Here is an 18,997-nt window from a genome sequence, read left to right as displayed (position 1 = left end):
AGGGATGGGTATTCAAAATAAATAAAATAAATAAATAAATCACGGTCACGGTCCTCCTGTTGTTCATCGATTTGCTCGAGCGGGCCCAGTAACGTCTCCATCATGAGACTTGTTACTGTGTTTGGCATATAGAATATGTCACGAGTAGCTTGCCAGGCTCTGCCCTGCCCTGCGGGCGAGATACTCTTGGTAGCTTGCCGGGCTCTCCGACAGGGGCAGAGGAATCGAACTCAGGTCGGCCATGTTGGCCGCTTGTAAGGCAAACGCCCTACCACTGTGCTATCGCTCCATATTAAAATAAAATAAAATAAAATGAGGGTATTCAGAGAATTAAAGAAGAGAAACTATATAGAAAAAAAAAAACTGCCACTGTTCCCATTAGCCAAGACCTTTAACTAGACTTAGCGATTGAAATGTTAAAAGGAAAATGTATTAAACGGTAAACAAAAAAGACCTCAGAGTTATGAAATGCAAGTAAAATAAAACAATAGAAAACACAACTCTGTATCTACATCAAAACATGAAAAGTTGGCAGGTACCAAGGGTTTGAAAGAGGCACTAAGAATTGCTAAACTCAATTCTTTTAAGTTCATCAATGGTTTTAAGGAAAAAAATTTATGGTTCTCTAAATGTTAAAGTTAATAAATTTGTCTGCTTTGCATATTTCATTTGTAAACCAATCATATAGAAATGTATATAATTTATAGTATTTTGAATTTTTATTTCATTATTTACTTCATTGAACTCAAGTTACTAAGCTACTACAAATTTATTTTAAACCATCTCAAATGACTAATTTTAAGCCATCTGAAAACTACTAATCTCCATGGTTTATGCTCAGTTCAGATATGTAAGTATTTACTCAAGAATATAGGTAGAAAGAAAAGAAAGCACAGTTGGTCAGATTCTAAAAGCATTAACAAATGGATTTGATTTCTAATAGATATTATAATCTTTTGCCAGCTCTTCTTTTCACATATATTCATTTTTATTATTAAGCATCTAATAATCCCTATAAGGCTTTTGTAGACTCACACAGCTATGTTAAAAATAACTTCCTATTACAGCTCTATTATTCTCTGGTATTTAACACTTCAGATGAAGAAATCTCAATACCAACAATCCAGGACAGTTATAATTAACAATATAGCCACAACAACAAATAATTATAATAATTATATATTTAATGTATCATAAAAATTATAAATATAAAATATAACAATTAGCTTAGTAAAATTTGCTCGAGCGGACCCAGTAACGTCTCCATTGGAGACTTTGTTGTTACTGTGTCTGGCATATCGAATACGTCACGGAGAGCTTGCCAGGCTCTCCGAGAGGGGCGGAGAAATCGAACTCGGGTCGGCCATGTTGGCTGCGTGCAAGGCAGACGCCCTACCCGCTGTGCTATCGCTCCAGCATATAGCTAAGTTAACAGATATTAGAGAATTTTTTTAAGAAGTGAGTAATAAAGCTTTCCAAAGGGGCCAAAAAAACTGTGGAGATTGATTTGGAGAATCATGGGCAGAAACAGAAAGTTTACCTGAAACTGCCAAAAGGAACATGGATGGGATGGTCAAGGTCAAACTGTCCAAAAGAACATGAGTGGAAAGTCAAGATCAGAGTCCTCAAATTGTTACCCAGAATCTAAAAGGCAAGGAGGGGAGAGAGGAAGGAAAACAAAGGCTTCTAACTGGGAGTCTTAGAAGCAAAATATAAGCAAGTAAATAGAATGGGTTTGGCAGAGGGGCACAGACCTCAAGTTATCAGCCCTTTTTAAAGAAGCTATAGCAGCCTCTTACATTTTCAATTGACCTACAATCATATGACACAGGTTAGCCGATCATTCATAAGTCCAAAATACAATCTGACATTGCCTTTTTTTAAATTCATAAATTAGAGTTCAGAAAAGATGCTTGGTAGGCCTTAGATCCCCATTATCCCTTAATTAACTTGCTAAAATCTATGTTTAACATTCACAACCACTGATTTCACACCAGATGTGACCAGATCTTGGGCAAATCACAAGGTTAGGAAATCGCTCTCTTGAAGAGGGAAGAATAAGGCAAACTGGACATTACAGCTCATGAGTCATGAAGCCATGTGCTTCTATTGTTATTCCGGTATCATTAAGGTAGCTTAAATGATTTATATCAAAATTTGGGGGGAAAAAAACATAACTCACAGAAGCAGAATACCACCCAAAAAACAAAAGACATGCCTTGAACAGCAATTTCCAGAAAAAACACTAAAATACAGAAATAGATGGCATTCCCATTTGTTATAAGCACAGATTATGGTAGGAAAATCTCTCTCTAAGCTAGATATTAAACTGAAAGTTAAAAACTTGCAAAACTTACATTGGAATTCAGAGGTTACACGTTCTTGGACCTGTTTCCAGAACTCTAACTCATTCTCCACAGGAATGTAAGAGGCACTTTGCTTTTACTGAGAGCTGACTAACTCAAACTTGTATCTTGAACAAATTCAATCTTATGATCTACTTCACATCTTAAAGAAGTATAATGTATTTAACCTTTACCACCAAGTTTTTGTCTGAGAACATTTAATTTTCCATAAAGAGCTGGGCTTCACTGTACGACAAAAGAAATATACACATAGATGCTAACAAACAGAAAATAAAAGCTGATCCTAGGGGTGGAAGAGAGCATAGCTCATAGAACGCTTGCCTTTCACACAGCAGGCCCAGCTTAGATCCCTAGCACTCCATCTAGTCCCTGAAGCCCATCAGAAGTGATTGCTAAGTGCAGAAACAGGAGTAAGCCTTGAGCACTACCAAGTGTGCCCCAACCCCCCAAAATAACACTCATACTATGTGATTAGGAAAACTCCTCCAAAGAACATACATTCTAGAGATTCTCTTCAAGGGGGGGAAATACAGATTATGGTTAAATCTATGAGGGTTTTGTTCATTTCTTTATTTTAAGGATGTGGAAGGAGTGGTGCCAAAGAGAATACCAGAGGTATAGCTATTAACATGCATGCGGCCAACCCTGGTTCAATTACCAGCTCTATACAGAGTTCCCAAACACCACCAGGGATCAGTTCTGAACACAGAGCCAGTAATAGCACCCAAAAACTGTTGGGTATGGCTCAAATCTCAACAAATTGAAATTTTTAAATATATAAAAAGCGGAGGGGCTGGAGCGATAGCACAGTGGGTAGGGCATTTGCCTTGCACTCGGCCGACCCAGGTTCGATTCCTCCGTCCCTCTCGGAGAGCCCAGCAAGCTACCGAGAGTATCCCGCCTGCACGGCAGAGCCTGGCAAGCTCCCCGTGGTGTATTGGATATGCCAAAAACAGTAACAACAAATCTCACAATAGAGATATTACTGGTGCCCGCTTAAGCAAATCGATGAACAACAGAACAGTGCTACAGTGCAGTGCATAAAAAGGGGAGGAGGAGGTCATCTTATAAATGTCACCTGCTTTCTTTTTATACTCCAAGTTCTGTACAGATATGGAGATTCGGTGCTTATCCTCACTTGCCAGCAGATTGATTAGTGCCATGTATAGCAAAGTCCCAATGTATTTCTTAGTCTATTAAGTAACTGATTGAAAACAGGATCAAATTACAAGAGTTGAAAAGAGATTAATATCTGCTATTAAGGCATCTTAATCCTAGATTAATTCATCTATATTAATCTCAAAAGATCAATATTAGAAGTAAAAGATATGAATCTTGGGGGTATGGTGCCACCAGCAGGTCAACCTGTACCTGCGGGGTGAGTGCATCAGCAGCCTGATGGTGCCTTCAGAATCCCTGATACCCCAAAATTGCTGCTGTGCCTTTGGCCGGACCCCAACAACTTGGGGCCAAGTTCATCAAGAAATTAACGGCCAAATGTTAGGTATGTGGTAGCCACACCCACAAACCACCTCCGGCTCAGCTCATTTATTGGCCTTATGTCAGAGACCCATAAAGAAATATACACCCATAGAAATAGACCCATAAAGAAATAGACCCATAAAGAAATATTTCCAAAGAGACCAAAAGCTACAGTTAGGGCCAGAGGCGCGAGGAGCTGCTGGTGAGTGGGCACGCCCTATAGGGCATATGCCAATAGTTTATTTCTCTGGGAAAGATGGATACAAGGACCATGATCCAGCAACACACACAAAAAAATCTCCACACTGAGCAGCTTGCTGCAGAGATGCCTCCAGACTTTAAGCCAGGCCAACTTCACTGGGGTGCCTCAGATAGTAGCAGGTGTCATCCTTCCACCTGTCCCCTAAAACCCTCAGCAGCCACCAACTTTCAGAACCCAATGAGAAGTCAGGTATGCGGGTTCAGTGACAGCAAACTCCAGGTCTCAAGGGATAGGGGATGGGCCAGTTGTTCTCATCCCCCCCCATCCTTATGGGACCCTGGAGGTCACACCCACAAACTGGCTCTCGCTACTTAAAGTCCTTAATGGTGATAATCCAGAGACACACAAAAGAATCCCCAAACCGAGCAGCTCGCTGCAGAGATTTCTTCAGACCCTAACTATCTAAAATTTTAGAATTCCAGGAGCATGCAGTAGCTCTCATGGCCATACAACATCTTATGCTATTCATAACAAGCAAGACAAAATTTCTTATGGGGGAGAGTATAGGGGAGATTGTCTGCCACAGAGGGAAGGGGAGGGGTAGGATGGAGGGATACTGGGGGCCTTGGTGGTAGAAGATGTGCACTGGTGGAGGCTTGGGTGATGGATCATTGTATGACTGAAACTCAAACAGAAAAGCTTTGTAACTGTATGTAACTGTATCTCACATTGATTAAAATAAATAAATAAAATAATAATACCTGAGTCTGACAAATTTAAGTTGCAGTAAAATTGTTAAAATAAATAAAATAAAAAATATGAATCTGGAATAGACTGAAAAACTTAAAATAACTTCAAATAAGAAAACCAACGAATAAACAAAAATATTAGAAAAATATTTAGATGCCACTGGGCTACGCTAGCACGCAACAGGGATGAATGGAGATGTTACTGGCACCCGTCGAGTAAATCGATGAATAAAGGGGTATCAAGTGATCAAGTGATTAGAAAAATAAGAGATACAGATTTCCTTGCAAAGAGTGCTTCCCAGTAAAGAAATATTTGAGTCATTAAGCATAGACAACTCAGAAGAAAATTAACAATTTGGGAAAATAAGGAGAAGAAAAACAAAAATTCATCCCATATTTTAAAATTTTGAAAAAACTCATTCATATATACAGGGGCCAAAGAGCTAGCACTGTAGGCAAGGTGCTTTCCATGCAGATTTGATCCCCAGCACCCCATACCGTCCGCTGAACCCCATCCTGAGCAGAGATTAAGGAGTAAAACTTGAGCACTATCAGTTGCGTGCCCCACCCCACTACCCCCAAGAAAGTAAGAAAAATATATAATTCCAACAGATTTTACTCCATTGTTGTTCTGTTGTTTTCTTTCCTTACCTGAGAAGAATCTGCTTGGGCTAATTTTGTAGTAACCTTCAGTATTTGATGAAGATTCTGTCCTTGATCTTCAACAAGGAGGTACGCCAGCAGAAGAAAAACGTGTGCAGGGATCTCTGTAGTAATAGGGAGCAAGGACTGAACTGAAGCCAACCAGTCCCTTGCTGCTGACTCTTCTCTCATTACTTCAAGGATCCTCCAGGTTGTAAATATTGATCCATACATGCCAGTTATGGGAAACACAAGCTTGTGGGAGAGCTAAAAAAATAGACATAAAATAAGGTGTAAGATAAAGATATATACATATATACATATATATGCTGATATATGTAAGTGGTCAAGCATATGCCTTGCATTTGTGAGACCTGGGTTTGAGTCCCTGAACTACACACACTAAAAAAGTCACATACGTTTCTGACATTCATTGATTTTTAATATTTTCCTGTAAGAAATCAACCTTTCTGGGCCAGAAAAATAGAACAACAGTAGGGCACTTACCTTTCACGTGGTCAACCTGGATTCAATCCCTGGCACCCCAGATGGTCCCCCAAGACCTGGTAGGAGTGATCTCTGAGCACAGAGCCAGAGAAACCTTTAAATACTGGTAGGTATGGCCACAAATCAAAAACAAAAAAAAAAACCTTCCTAAAAAATACAAAATTTCTGGTTCCTATCTCAAACCTTTCTGCATATTATACAGAATTATATAGAGAAAAAAAGAAAAGAGTTGTTAAATAGAGCTTTAGGACAATATTGCAACTTTTCCTCGTGTTTATTATTCCCTCAGATTTAGAGTCATTTAAAAAAAAAGAATTAAAGTACAACATTCAGAGGCAAGAGAGTTTGGGGAAATCCATTATTACTAAGAATTTATGAGAGGAAAAATGTAAAAAGCACAGCATTTACCCAGTTCCAGCCCTGGTCTGAGGCAGTCTTGGCAGATGTAAACTTGGACAGAGAATAATTCATTTCTATAACAGGCAATAAGAACAAGTTGGTCCAACTGGAGTTTGGGGATTCATTAATAATTGTGAATAACATCTTCAATAAAAAAATTTCCTGACAGCTCTAAACTGAAATGATATCCCAAAGAAGATATTATGCTTAAGTAGATACCAAAAAAAATGGTTCTTCACAGAAATAAAGTGGTGCAGGCAGGGGAAAGTGGGTAGAAGTCTGTGAAGGAAAGCGAGGTGTCCAAAAGGCTCAAGATAAGACAAAGACATTATACTGACTGATAATCTGATAATTTGTTCCAGTTCCAGCGTGAAACTAATTAGAAATTGCTCTGTTGTCACAGGCTGATTGATAAGAACACAGATAACAATTGAAAAAGTGGAAATAAAAGGTTTATATAATAGTTAATAAGTCTTAAAGAGACATAAATCATATATGATAAAATCTATCCTTATAATGTTTGTAATAAGTGGATTTTGGTTTTTCTTAGAATGATATAAGCTTTTTGACCATCTAAGTTTATTTATTTTCTTATTTCATTTTTGTACTTAGGTCACACCCAATTGTGCTCAGAACTTACACCTGGTTCCACACTCAGGGACCATATGGTGTTACAAGGGATAAACCGTGGTTGGCTATGTGCTTTAATGGTTCTTATCACCCCCAAAGAAAACCCCATACCCACTAACAGTTATTCCTATTCCCCCAGACACTAGCAACCACTAGACTATATTCTGTCCCTTTTCTGGCCATATCATTGGAACTAGCAATACATGTTGTGTTCTGAATGGCTTCATTCATGAAGAAACTTCATTCAAGTTTCATGCATGTTATATCTTATATCAGTATTTTTGATTGTCAAATAATATTCCATTGTTTACACATGTTATATTTTATTTATTCATTCAATATTAATTAGCACTGGGGTAGCACCCACTCTATGTTCAGCTATTATAACTAACATGAATATTCCTGTAGCAGTTTTTGTGAAATGCCAATACATAAGTGCTCTTCATCTCTTATTATCAGGGAAATGTAAATCAAAATAACAATGAGATATTACCTCACACCAGAGACTAGAATATATTAAGAGTCCTCAACCAATGCTAACACTGGATATGGAGAAAAAGGAACCATTGTCCATTTTTTCTGGTAATGCCTTGTGGTTTAGACTCTATGGAGATCAATATGGAAAATTCCACCAAAATTAAGAATTCAGCTTCCAAATGACCCAGTAATTCCACTTCTGGGCATCTATCCCAAGAGCCTGGAAACTTAATTTAGGGAAAGATAACTATTCCTATGTTCATTGCAGCACTATTCATAATACCCTAAATTTGGAAACAACCAAAGTGTCCAAGATCAGATGACTGGATAAAGAAACTGTGGTACATATACACAATGGATTATAACTTTACCATAAGAAAAAAATGAAACCATAAAATTTATTGCTATGTTTTTGGAGCTAGAGAGTATTGTGCTGAGTGAAATTAGTCAGAAAGAGAAGGACAGATAAGAATGATCTCTCTTACAAACAGAATATATAACAGCAAAATAGGGAATAACAAATTCCCCAAAGCAACAGAACTGAGAATTTGTCTTTAGTAGGAAACTTATCACAGGGAGGGAAGGATGGGGAAGGGACTTTGGGACAATGGTGGAGGAAAGTAGACACCTGGATGGAGGGGGTGGTGCTGGAAAAGTTCACATATGAAATCCAAGTAATAGCTGTTTATAAATCATGATGCCCAAAATTAAAATTAAAAATATAAAAGGTCTACATTAGGAGAATTATATCTCAATTTAAAAAAATAATATAGCAGAGAGTTAAGTGATAGCACAGAAGATAGGACTCTAAGTTGACACTGATTCATTCCCTAGCACTCCATATGGTCTCTGCCAGGAGTGATCACTGAGTGCAGAGCCAGGAGTAAGCCCTGAGTATGCCGGGTGTAACACCCCAAAACTCTAAGATAAATAAAGCAAGACAAAACCATAAAAATTAATATAAGTTAGTAATTAATATAAGTCAATACCAGGTGGCTATAAAATACCTAGCTGTTAGAAGTTGAAAATAATTATTTTAAAACACTTTGAATAAAAATATTCAGGGTCCATAAGTATAGACAATAAGACAGACTAATAGGATGTGTATGTCTAAAGAGGTGTGAAAAAGATGAAAATACAGTTTTTCACTAATTAAAAAAATTAAAGTCATCAATAAGTGACTGAAGCTGATTATGCTGATAAGTGGGGTTGGATCTGATAAGGAAAGATGAGTTGGACACACAAACTTGAAAACCTTTAAGAGTAAGATAGTTTCTAATAGGAGAAATTTAATCACCCATCAGAACAGAAGCAGAAATTGAACTGAAGAAGATCTTTATGAGAATACCTTGTATTCTCTGGTCAACAGGTAAGAGGCTGCGAAGAGATTTATTATCACCAAAGGCAATCCACATCACCCTCAGCACCATGCCATTCAGAAGACAAAGATAGAAGTGAGTGAAAAATGTATTTTATTTCCTTTCAAAAAAGAATAATATAGAAACAACACAAATATGTATCCTTGTTTTCACTCACAAGAGAAACTGTGCTTCTGAATATTTACTCTAGTTATAAATCAAACATCGTTAAGTCAGTCGCCAATCTGAAAAATAAAATAGATCTTCAGTTTTTATACAAAGGTCTCTTAGTAAACTGATGGTAAATTGATCCTTTGTTGATGGTAAATTGATGGTAAACTGATGGTAAATTGATTCTTATCAAAAGCACACAGTCTTTGAACAAAACTTACCAAATATCTATGTCTGGTAAATAATGAATCAGTATTGAAGATGCAAGATAAAGAAATAGAAAACATCACAGCTTTTATAGACAGGTGTAAAAACATAAGTGCATACTCAACTTTATAACTGGTTAAAATATTTTTTAATCTTCTCATCTATGATAAGTTAAAACAGATAAAAGGTGAAGTAGCTAGAGTGGAAAATACAAAAACTGCGCAATTGCTACCGTTTCAAAATGAATGTTTTAGAAAATAAAGCTAAAGTATGAAAAGGGCTAAGAAACTCCTCCTCATTAAACTCGCAGCATATAAAAACAGAAGAAATACGTATGTAATCCCATACATTAAGACAATACAAAATTGAGTGATGTTTAAAAGTTCTGGGGATACAAAGAATAGAGTAACGAGTTCTCAGGGAGTGCTGAGAAAAATTTAGTTGGGACTGGAAGAATGAGTAGATCAAGCAAAGTAGACAAAAGAGTATTATGTGCAAAATCAAAGACTCAGGCAGACCTAGAGAGTTTGGAACAGGCTGAATTTATAGGTATGTTTGGAATATTGAGTCCTGGGCAGGTGCAAAAGAAAAGTCTACAGTAAACTGGCTTAAATTTTTTAAAAAGGTGATCAAATATCCATTCAAAGCCACGATAAAGCTTCCCAGAACCATCAGGAGGATGTTTATAGTTCTAATAGTATTTCTTCCTCTTCCCCCTTACCAGCTGCTGAAGAGAAAAATCCAGTCATTACAGTAGATGAATAAGATTCACTGACACCTGAGCAAACAGTAATCTGAGCATTTATGTAGTAGAGTTAGGGTGATCTGCAATAAACACTATTTGTGATTTAAAGAACAGAACTCCTACTCCCACTCAGAATTCAATCATTGTTGACTATGGACAAATGAAGGGGGAAGGTAAAAGTCCACTTTTTTTTCCCCCAGAAAATTCTGGCAATACTTTGTATTCCTATTAGGACAGATAAAAGAATGGCCTTCTCTTACTGCCAATCAATGACCTACTTTGAGTTTTAGTAAAACAGTTTAAATTGGGGGCTATGGAGATGGCTCACAGGGTTGGAGCACATGCTCTGCACTGTGTACGAACTTACAGCTCAAAAGATCCAGACAATTAAAATTTGGAAATCTATAGCATACATTCAATTTTCCTTTATGTAAGCTTCTGCTGCATGTACTAAGAATAATAATGCTAGCATTTTTGCTATTAGAATATTTAAAAACATATGATTAGAAGTACGAATCTCTGCTTTTGAAACTGAAATACTATGGCTCTTGCTTTTTGGTTCATACCTAGCGATGCACAGGGGTTACTCCTGGCTCTGCACTCAAGAGTTACTACTCCTGGCGGTGCTCAGGGGACCATATGGGATGCTGGGAATCAAACCCGGTCAGATGCGAGCAAGACAAATGCCCTGCCCGCTGGGCTATCTCTCCAGCCCCAATCCTTTGCCAATTTTATCTACATTACTCCTCCTTTAACCTGCATGAAAGTAGTAGTGGGGGAACTGGAAAGATTGGACAGGGGTTAAGACACTTGCCTTGCAAGCAGCCAATGCTAATTAATCTGTGGCAATACATATGGTACCCTGAGCATTGCCAGAAGTGACTGAGCACAGAGCCAGGAGTAAGTCCTGAGCATTGCTGGGTGTGTCCCAAATATAAACAAATAAAATGTAGTATTTGGGAAGTAACATAATGTACCTAAGATGAAACTCAAAATACAAAGTGAGAAAGAATCTGGTAAGTGTAGGCTTTGAATCCTGCCACTCACCAGACATTGACAATGTTTTCACATTACTGTAGCAGGAACAAAGAGACTAACAAAGGTGAATAGGACATGCACACCAGAATAATAGAATAATAGTATGTGACTTGCTGACATCCTATCGTAGACCACAGAATGGGTGCACATATTGGATACATCAAGAGAATTCTGGCAGAAATTCTGATATCAGGTGCCATATTCAAAAAAAATGAAATCTTAGTTCTTACAGATCCCAGATCTTCCAAACATTAGAAAGAATTTCCCAGTTTAATAGTGTCACAGCTCTAAAAACAAGCAAGTATTAAACAGTAGGATATAAAAATATTTTTCCATAGTCAAATATGTTAAAGAAACAGATTTAAGAGTAGTATCTCATTATTTGCAAGGTATCTCCAGACCAGTAACTATCAATGCATTTTGGAAACTCAAAATGAAAAAAAAAATTATAGAACATTTCCCAATTGGAACTACTAGGAATAGTGAATAGTGCAGGAGGTAATAACACCTGTATCAATGTCTGACAGAACATCTAGTTCAAGGACAAAAGTTAAACCATGTTCACTGTAGTACTTTTCACAATAGCCAAAATCTGGAAACAACCAAGTGTTCAAGAACAGATGATTGGATAAAGAAACTAGGAACACATACACAATGGAATACTACTCTACCATAAGAAAAGATGGAATCATGAAATTCACCGTCATGTGGATGGAGCTAGAAATCTTGTATTATCCTGAGCAGAGCTAGTCAGATGAAGAGGAATAGACACAGCATGATCTCTCTCATCATTATATAGAGACTCACAATAGGGGAATAACACATGCCCAGAGACAACAAAAACAGAACTTGTCTGTAGTAGGAAGCGTAGCACAGGGAGGGCCACTGGGTCAATGGTGAAGGGAAGTTGACACATGGGTGGCGGGTGTGGTGACGGAATATTTCATGCATGAAACAATACTAATAACAGTTTGCAAACCACTGTGCCTAAAATAAAATTTAAAAAAATAATTAATTAAAAAATAAAAGAATAAATAAGCTTATAATCTTACAATGTAACTATTCATCAACCAAAAGAAATAAATTATTCAAATATCAACAACCAAAATAAATAGATACTCTTGCTTCTCAGAGAAGTATCTACTAGGACACAAGTCCCACATCCCTGCTTTACTCCTACTGAAGAGAAGCAATTAATTACCCTTTGGTGGTCGTCCCCATAGCACTCCTGTTGTACCAGTTCCAAAAGGTTTACAGCCAGCTGCTGCCTAGAAGGACCATCTTCATCCACAGATATGCACTCCTCCAAAGCTGTAGAAGACAGTATCTGCAGAACTGGTGTCACAAGGAGCAAGGATGACTTTGGAATTTTCTGACCCTCAGCAAAAGAGAGGAGCTTCAAAGCTGTCCATGGAAACAAAAATTCACATTTTTAAAAATTACTACCACTGTCACACGAAATACTATTTTGCTTATGAACGGAATGCCAAAAAAGCTTTCTTGTCCTTTATAGACGGTTTGGACATGTAAGTACAATGATAAGTCATATCCTTACAGGAAGAACGAAAAAGTTATTATTTTAAACCAAACTAAAAGTTTGATGACATCTTTAGAGAAAATACATATCAAAATTATACACATCAACTTTTTTAGCACTGTTAGCACTGTCCTTCCATTGTTCATTGATTTGCTCAGGCAGGCACCAGTAACGTGTTCATTGTGAGACTTGTTGTTAATGTTTCTGGCATATCAAATACACAATGGGGAGCTTTCCGGGCTTTACCATGCAGGCAAGATAGTCTCGGTAGCTTGCCAGACTATCCGAGCGGGACAGAGGACTCGAACCCGGGGCGGCTGCATGCAAGGCAAATACCCTACCCGCTGTGCCACGGAGTGCTGTGCTACAGACAAAGCATATGCTCCAGTCCATCAACTTTTTTAGTAGAATTTATTTTTTAAAAAGTGTTAATAAATAATAAATTAAAAGTTAAAAGTGTTTAACTTTTGGGGGCAGAAAGCTACCACAAGGCTAAGGATCTTGCCTTAAATGTGGCTGACCCTGATTTGCCTGGTAGCATATATAAGAGATTACCAGGGGTCCCTCCTGAGCACAGAGCCAGGAATGCCCCCTGAATACCACCAGGTATGCCCCCAAAAGTCAAAAATAAACAAATATAAATAAACATTTTAAAGACTTCAAATTTTTTTTTTTAAATACATCCTGTCAAGTCCAGCTTCTGGCTCTCGACAGAGTCAAAAGATCAAAAATCTTTTTTTTTTATGTCACACCCAACAATACTCCCAGCTCTGAACTCAGGAATTACTCCTGGCAGTGCTTGGGAGACCATATGGGATGCCAGGGATCAAACCCAGGTCGGCTGCGTTGCAAGGCAAATACCCTACCCACTATATTATTGCTGTGGCCACGAAAGATCACAATTCTAACGAGTGAATAACAAACATCCTTTCCAAATCCAGCTGCAAACAGCTATACAAACTGCATGAACAAACACAGTCATACAGAGAGATGCCCTTTACAGGTAAGGCCTAAGAAGCAGATAAGAACAGTCTCAATGTCCACAGCCAGAATAACAACTGAAACCATTTTTATAAAGGCTGGGAAACAGATCAGGAGTAAAGCTCATGCCTTGCATGCAAGAAGTCCTGGGTTCAATCCCCAATAAAAACAAAAACAATTTTTGCTTGGAGTTCTCTCCTGATGGTACTCAGGGAAACCTGTGGTAGGAGGTATTAGATCTGGACCTGCTACAGACAAAGCATATGCTCCAACCCCTGGAGCTACCTCACCACATGCAAGTCAGAAACAGACACAAATGATGTCACTGTCACAATCACTGGCTTCCTGTTGTTCATCAATTTGCTCGAAAAGGTCCAGTAACGTCTCCGTTGTGACACTTGTTACTGTGTTTGGCTTAGTGAATAAATCACGGGTAGCTTGCCAGGCTTTGCTGTGCGGGCGAGATACTCTCAATAGCTTGCTGGGCTCTCTGAGAGAGGAATCGAACCTGGGTCAGCCAGGTCAGCCGTATGCAAGCAAATGCCCTATCCACTGTGCTATCACTTCAACCCAAATAATAACAAAATAATTTTTAACATGACAACTCAACTTGCACATCTGAAATATATACAAATGTATATAACTTAACAACAAGTATAGTGTTCACTAGACTGTTAAGAGAACAAATGAAGGCATATACTTTTGTCACAATTATTGAAAGATTTGCTAACACGTCTGATTCATGGAGTGCTATACTGTAGCACTGTCCTCCTGTTGTTAATCTATTTGCTCAAGCGGGCACCAGTCTCCATTGTGAGACTTGTTGTTACTGTTTGTGGCATATCTGTCTCTATCTCCCTCTTGCTCTCTCGCTCTCTCTCTGGAGTTACTCCAGGTTCTGCACTCAGGAACTACTCCTGGTAGTACTTGGAGAGCCTGGAGTGCTATACTAATCAAAATAATTCACTGATTTCCCCACTCTAAAAAAAAATTTAATAACTACAAGAAATTGTGTGAAATTTCAGCTGGTTGCAAAATATTTTATGTCAAATTAGAAGTCAAATCTGAACATAATGTCAAATATACAAGCAATGTTATTCTAGCAAAATTAATCTATATTTTGGCCTACATATTAGTCTTAATCCATAACTGTCTTTGAAATATGAAAATCTATTGTTTGTTTTTCAAATAAATGGGCCACAGCAATAGTACAGCAGGTAGGGTCTGTCTTCATGCAACTGACATGGGTTCAATCCCTGGCACCCCATAGGGTTCCCCAATCCCATCAGGAGTGATCCCTGAGCACAGAGCTAGGAGTTAGCCTTGAGCATCATTTGCATGACTCCCCCCCCCAAAGAATTTTAAGTACAATAGATATATTTATGTATTTTATTGTACAAATTCTCACATACGACTTTTACAACTTGCAACTTATAATCATAGAAAATATTGATAATTATGCAGGATAACATTGTATTAATGCTGTGCATTTATAAAAAATTGGAATACGGGGGTATGGTGCCGCCAGCAGGTCAATCTGTATTAATTGTATTAATGCTGTGCATTATGTATTAATTATGTATTATGTGCATTATGTATTAATGCTGTGCATTGTATTAATGCTGTGCATTATAAAAAATTGGAATACGGGGGTATGGTGCCGCCAGCAGGTCAATCTGTACCTGTGAGGCGAGTGCATCAGCAGCCTGATAGTGACTTCAGACTTCCAGATATCCCAAAATTGCTGCTGTGCCTTTGGCCAGACCCCAAAAACTTGGGGCAAAGTTTACCAAGAAAGTAAACGGCCAAAAGTTAGGTATGTGGGAAACACATCCACAAACCACCTCCGGCTCAGCTATTTAATTGGAGGCATGGCCTCTCTGGTTCCTGATCAAACTGCTTAACAGTCATGATCCCAGAGACTCAGAAAGAAATCTCAAAACCCAGCGGCTTTTGGCAGAAATGCGTCTAGTCCCTGCAGTAGGTAACAGAGCCGGGCCACCCCAGGTGGGAATAGATTTCGTGCCTTGGCCTGTCCCCCTGGCAGCCCAGTGGCCGTCATCCTCCAGAGGCCACTGGACAGTTAGGTTTGGGCGCACAGTGACGAGACATGCGGGGCCTCACGGGATGGGAGTGGAACTGGCCCTTTCCTCCCCACCCCAACAAGACCCTGAGTCGCCACCCACGAATGGTCTCTCTGGCTCCTGATCAAGCTGCTTACCGGCCATGATCCCAGAGACTCAGAAACAAATCTCTAAACCAAGTGGCTTTTGGCAGAAATGCGTCCAGACCCCGCAGTAGGTCACTGTCACCAGGTCACCCCAGGGGGAAAAGGATGCTGTCCCTCCGCCTGCTCCCCCTTGGCGGTTTGGTGGCCATCATCCTCCAGAGGCCATTGAACAGTCAGGTTTGGTTCCTTAGTGACGAGACACAGACAGTCTCACGAGAAGGGAGTGGAGCCGGCCCTTTCCTCCCCATCCCAAGGAGACCCCGAGTCGCTGCCCACGAACAGGTTCCCTGGCTCCTGATCAAGCTGCTTAACGGCCATGATCCCAGAGACTCAGGAACAAATCTCAGAACCCAGCAGGTTTGGCCAGAAATCCTTCCAGATTTAATTGTTAAAATTTCGAATTTCAAAATAGCGCAGTCACTACTGCAGCCGCACAACATCATATGTTATGCATAATCAGCAATAGAAAACAAATTGTCTACTGTTGCCTTTTCAGCAGATCTAAGTGTTGGGGTAAAATCCCAACAGTGGTGGGTCTGGTGTCAAAATATTGAATGTAATCAAAGTAGAGAGAGAGTTATGTGAAAATCATCTGCCCCGCAGGTAGGGGGAGGGTGTGGAATGGGGGGTGGGGGCATACTGGGGTTTTTGGTGGTGGAAAACAGGCACTGGTGAAGGTACGGGTGTTTCATTGTATGACCGAGACTTAAACCCAAAAGTTTTGTAACTGCTCTCACGGTGATTCAATAAATAAAATTATAAAAAATGAGAAAAAAAAAAGTAAGGTGGATTTCATGCCCAATTCAATCAGCCTAATCAGTGGCAGAATAAATAGAAGTACTCCCACATAAAAAAAATAAAAATAAAAAAATTGGAATAAGTATTCTCTTGTATTATTCTTGAAAACTCTTCCCCAAAATACTAAATAGTTCTTCCTAACCTTCAACATGACACACTAGCTTAATATATTTCAATAAGGTTTATTTAATGTAAGTAAGAGAACATCAAATCAAAGGTACTGATTTGCAAAAGAAAAAGTCTACTTTACATGTTATAAAAGTGCTGAAATGGTGTACCCTCTAGATTCTGTTATAAAGAGCCACAATAAAGGAGTACAGCTTCTGAATTAGAAATATTATTATTCTAGGGCTCTGTAATTTATCTCAAAATTCAAAAAACTTGTCAAAAAACACGAAAAATTCATTTATATGAAATGTCCAGAGAAAAACAAATCTCTAGCAAACAGTCTAGTACTGGGGTTAAGAATGGGGATAAAGGAGCCAAAGAGACAACTCAAAGGGCTAAAGCACATATCTTACATGCTAAAAACTAGGTCCTGAGTTTGATCCCTGGCACAGGGTACCCTCTTAGTACCTCAAGATCCTCCTAAAACCTCTAGGAATGACCCCCAAGTACAGATCCAAGAGTGATACCTGAGCACTTACCCCACCACAAAATACTTTAAAATCATAATAAAATCATAATAATTTTATGCTACTTATTATCAGTTTGCTATACAACCATGAATAAACTGATATGTCTTTTGAATTTACTTGGATGTCATTCCTATACAGTTTAAATTATGAAATTATAGTATCTTAATACAACCCAGATACTTGGTAAATTATGGTATGTGCAAACTCTCACAAAGGAAGACTATATGGGACAAAAGGGAAATTTCAACTTGACAATTAATTAATTCCAATTAATAACTGAAATTCAAAATATACAGAACTTTGTAAGACAGCATAACATACATAGTTCAAATAACCACTGCCAATATTCATTCTCTGCATAGTTTGCTCAGCGAGTGTACTTTAATTTACCTAGACTTAAGATTGGTTTCTGCTGACTTGCTGGAGATTGTAGAAGTAGTAAAGCTATTCCAATTAGGACCAGTTCAACAGGAAAATCCTTAAAAAAAAAAAAAAGCTGTTAAACAAGTTCCCAATGCCAAAGTGTTAATAAGATCTAATAGAAGACTATGTCCAACAAGAAATATAATAAAAATATTTAGTGGCTGGTATATCCATTGTAAACAAGTTCAAAATCTTTTCATGGCTGGTTAAAAAGTAACACAATTCAAAACCTTTTAATGGATGGTTAAAAAAGTAAGATTTTTGAGGCCAGAGAGATAGTACAGGGGTTGAAGTGCTTTGCCTTGAATAGGATCAACCCTGGTTCAATTCCTGGGACCACATGGTCCCCCAGCCATGTATATTTCTGAGTAGAGAGCTGGAGGTCTCTACTGCTGGGGTAATCCAGGAAATTCCTGGCAGTACAGGATCTAAAGCAACCCCACAGCCTTACGCTGGCCGATTTGACTGAGAATCACTCTTTGGGCCTCTGAACCTCCAGAGCACCATTTAGGAGATTCCTCCCTCTACACACCCCCCCAAAAAATAATAATAATAATAGATCAACTCTTCAAGTCAGTCCATTTTTAAAAACTATCTAAAATACTGAATTGCAGGGGCCGGAGCAACAGCAGCGGGTAGGGTGCTTGCCTTGCATGTAGCTGACCTGTGTTCAATCCCCAGCATCCCATATGGTCCCCCAAGCACGGCCAGGAGTAATTCCTGAGTGCAAAGCCAAGAGTAACCCCTAAGCATTGTTGGGTGTGACCCAAAAAGCAAAAAGATAAATAAAAAAAAAGTAAGATACTTAATTGCAGAATATTGCATTTTGAAAAGTAATTCAATTGTCTACTTATTGTACATAGGCATGATTCATTTATATAGCTTACATAATGAATTACACTAAACAAAAATTTTAATAAATTATAATAAAAGAACATTAGCTCTCAGGGAGGCAGAGATTATTTTCAAATTACAGTAATTTATTAAGCATATTTAAATGTAGCAAAGCAATTACCATAGAAACTTAAAATCATTAACTTTATCAAGTGTGTAAATTAAATGAAAAGGAAAAAAGGACAAGAACATTAAACTCTAATAAATAAAGTGCAAGTGACATTAAATGTTATATGAAGCTTTTGAGTAAAGAAAACGTTAATGTTTTATGGAATTAATGAAGAAAGGTTCTGCGCACTTTGCCAATATTACTTAATTCTGAATTTTTGCAGAAATGCCTGCAGAGTAGAAGCAGCTATAAATTATTGAGAACAGGTAAGGGGGGAAAAAAGCAAAAAGGAAATGTGAGACAAAGACCCAGGAAGAAATATTTGAGAGTAAATAACTTGAGTGTAAACAACTTAGTCTGACACACTTAGGAGTTATTATTTTGGAGGTGCTATCCATTTTAGCATAGATTAAT

General features: G+C 38.3%; 1 protein-coding gene across 1 annotated transcript in view; it reads right to left on the bottom strand.

Moving 5' to 3' along the window:
- The window catches only part of FOCAD (focadhesin), a 339,599-nt gene that overhangs the window by 208,305 nt on the left and 112,297 nt on the right, over positions 1-18,997 (bottom strand). The window contains exons 9-11 of the mRNA XM_056117152.1: positions 17,548-17,635; positions 12,175-12,377; positions 5,451-5,708 (exon numbers count right to left, since the gene is read on the bottom strand). Coding sequence (XP_055973127.1) covers positions 5,451-5,708; positions 12,175-12,377; positions 17,548-17,635 — 549 coding nt within the window. The remainder of the gene's footprint in view (positions 1-5,450; positions 5,709-12,174; positions 12,378-17,547; positions 17,636-18,997) is intronic.

This window comes from Sorex fumeus, unplaced genomic scaffold (assembly GCF_029834395.1).
Source record: "Sorex fumeus unplaced genomic scaffold, SorFum_2.1 ptg000034l, whole genome shotgun sequence".
In the NCBI taxonomy this organism is placed as follows: Eukaryota; Metazoa; Chordata; class Mammalia; order Eulipotyphla; family Soricidae; genus Sorex; species Sorex fumeus.
This window is presented reverse-complemented; position numbering and strand designations above follow the sequence as displayed.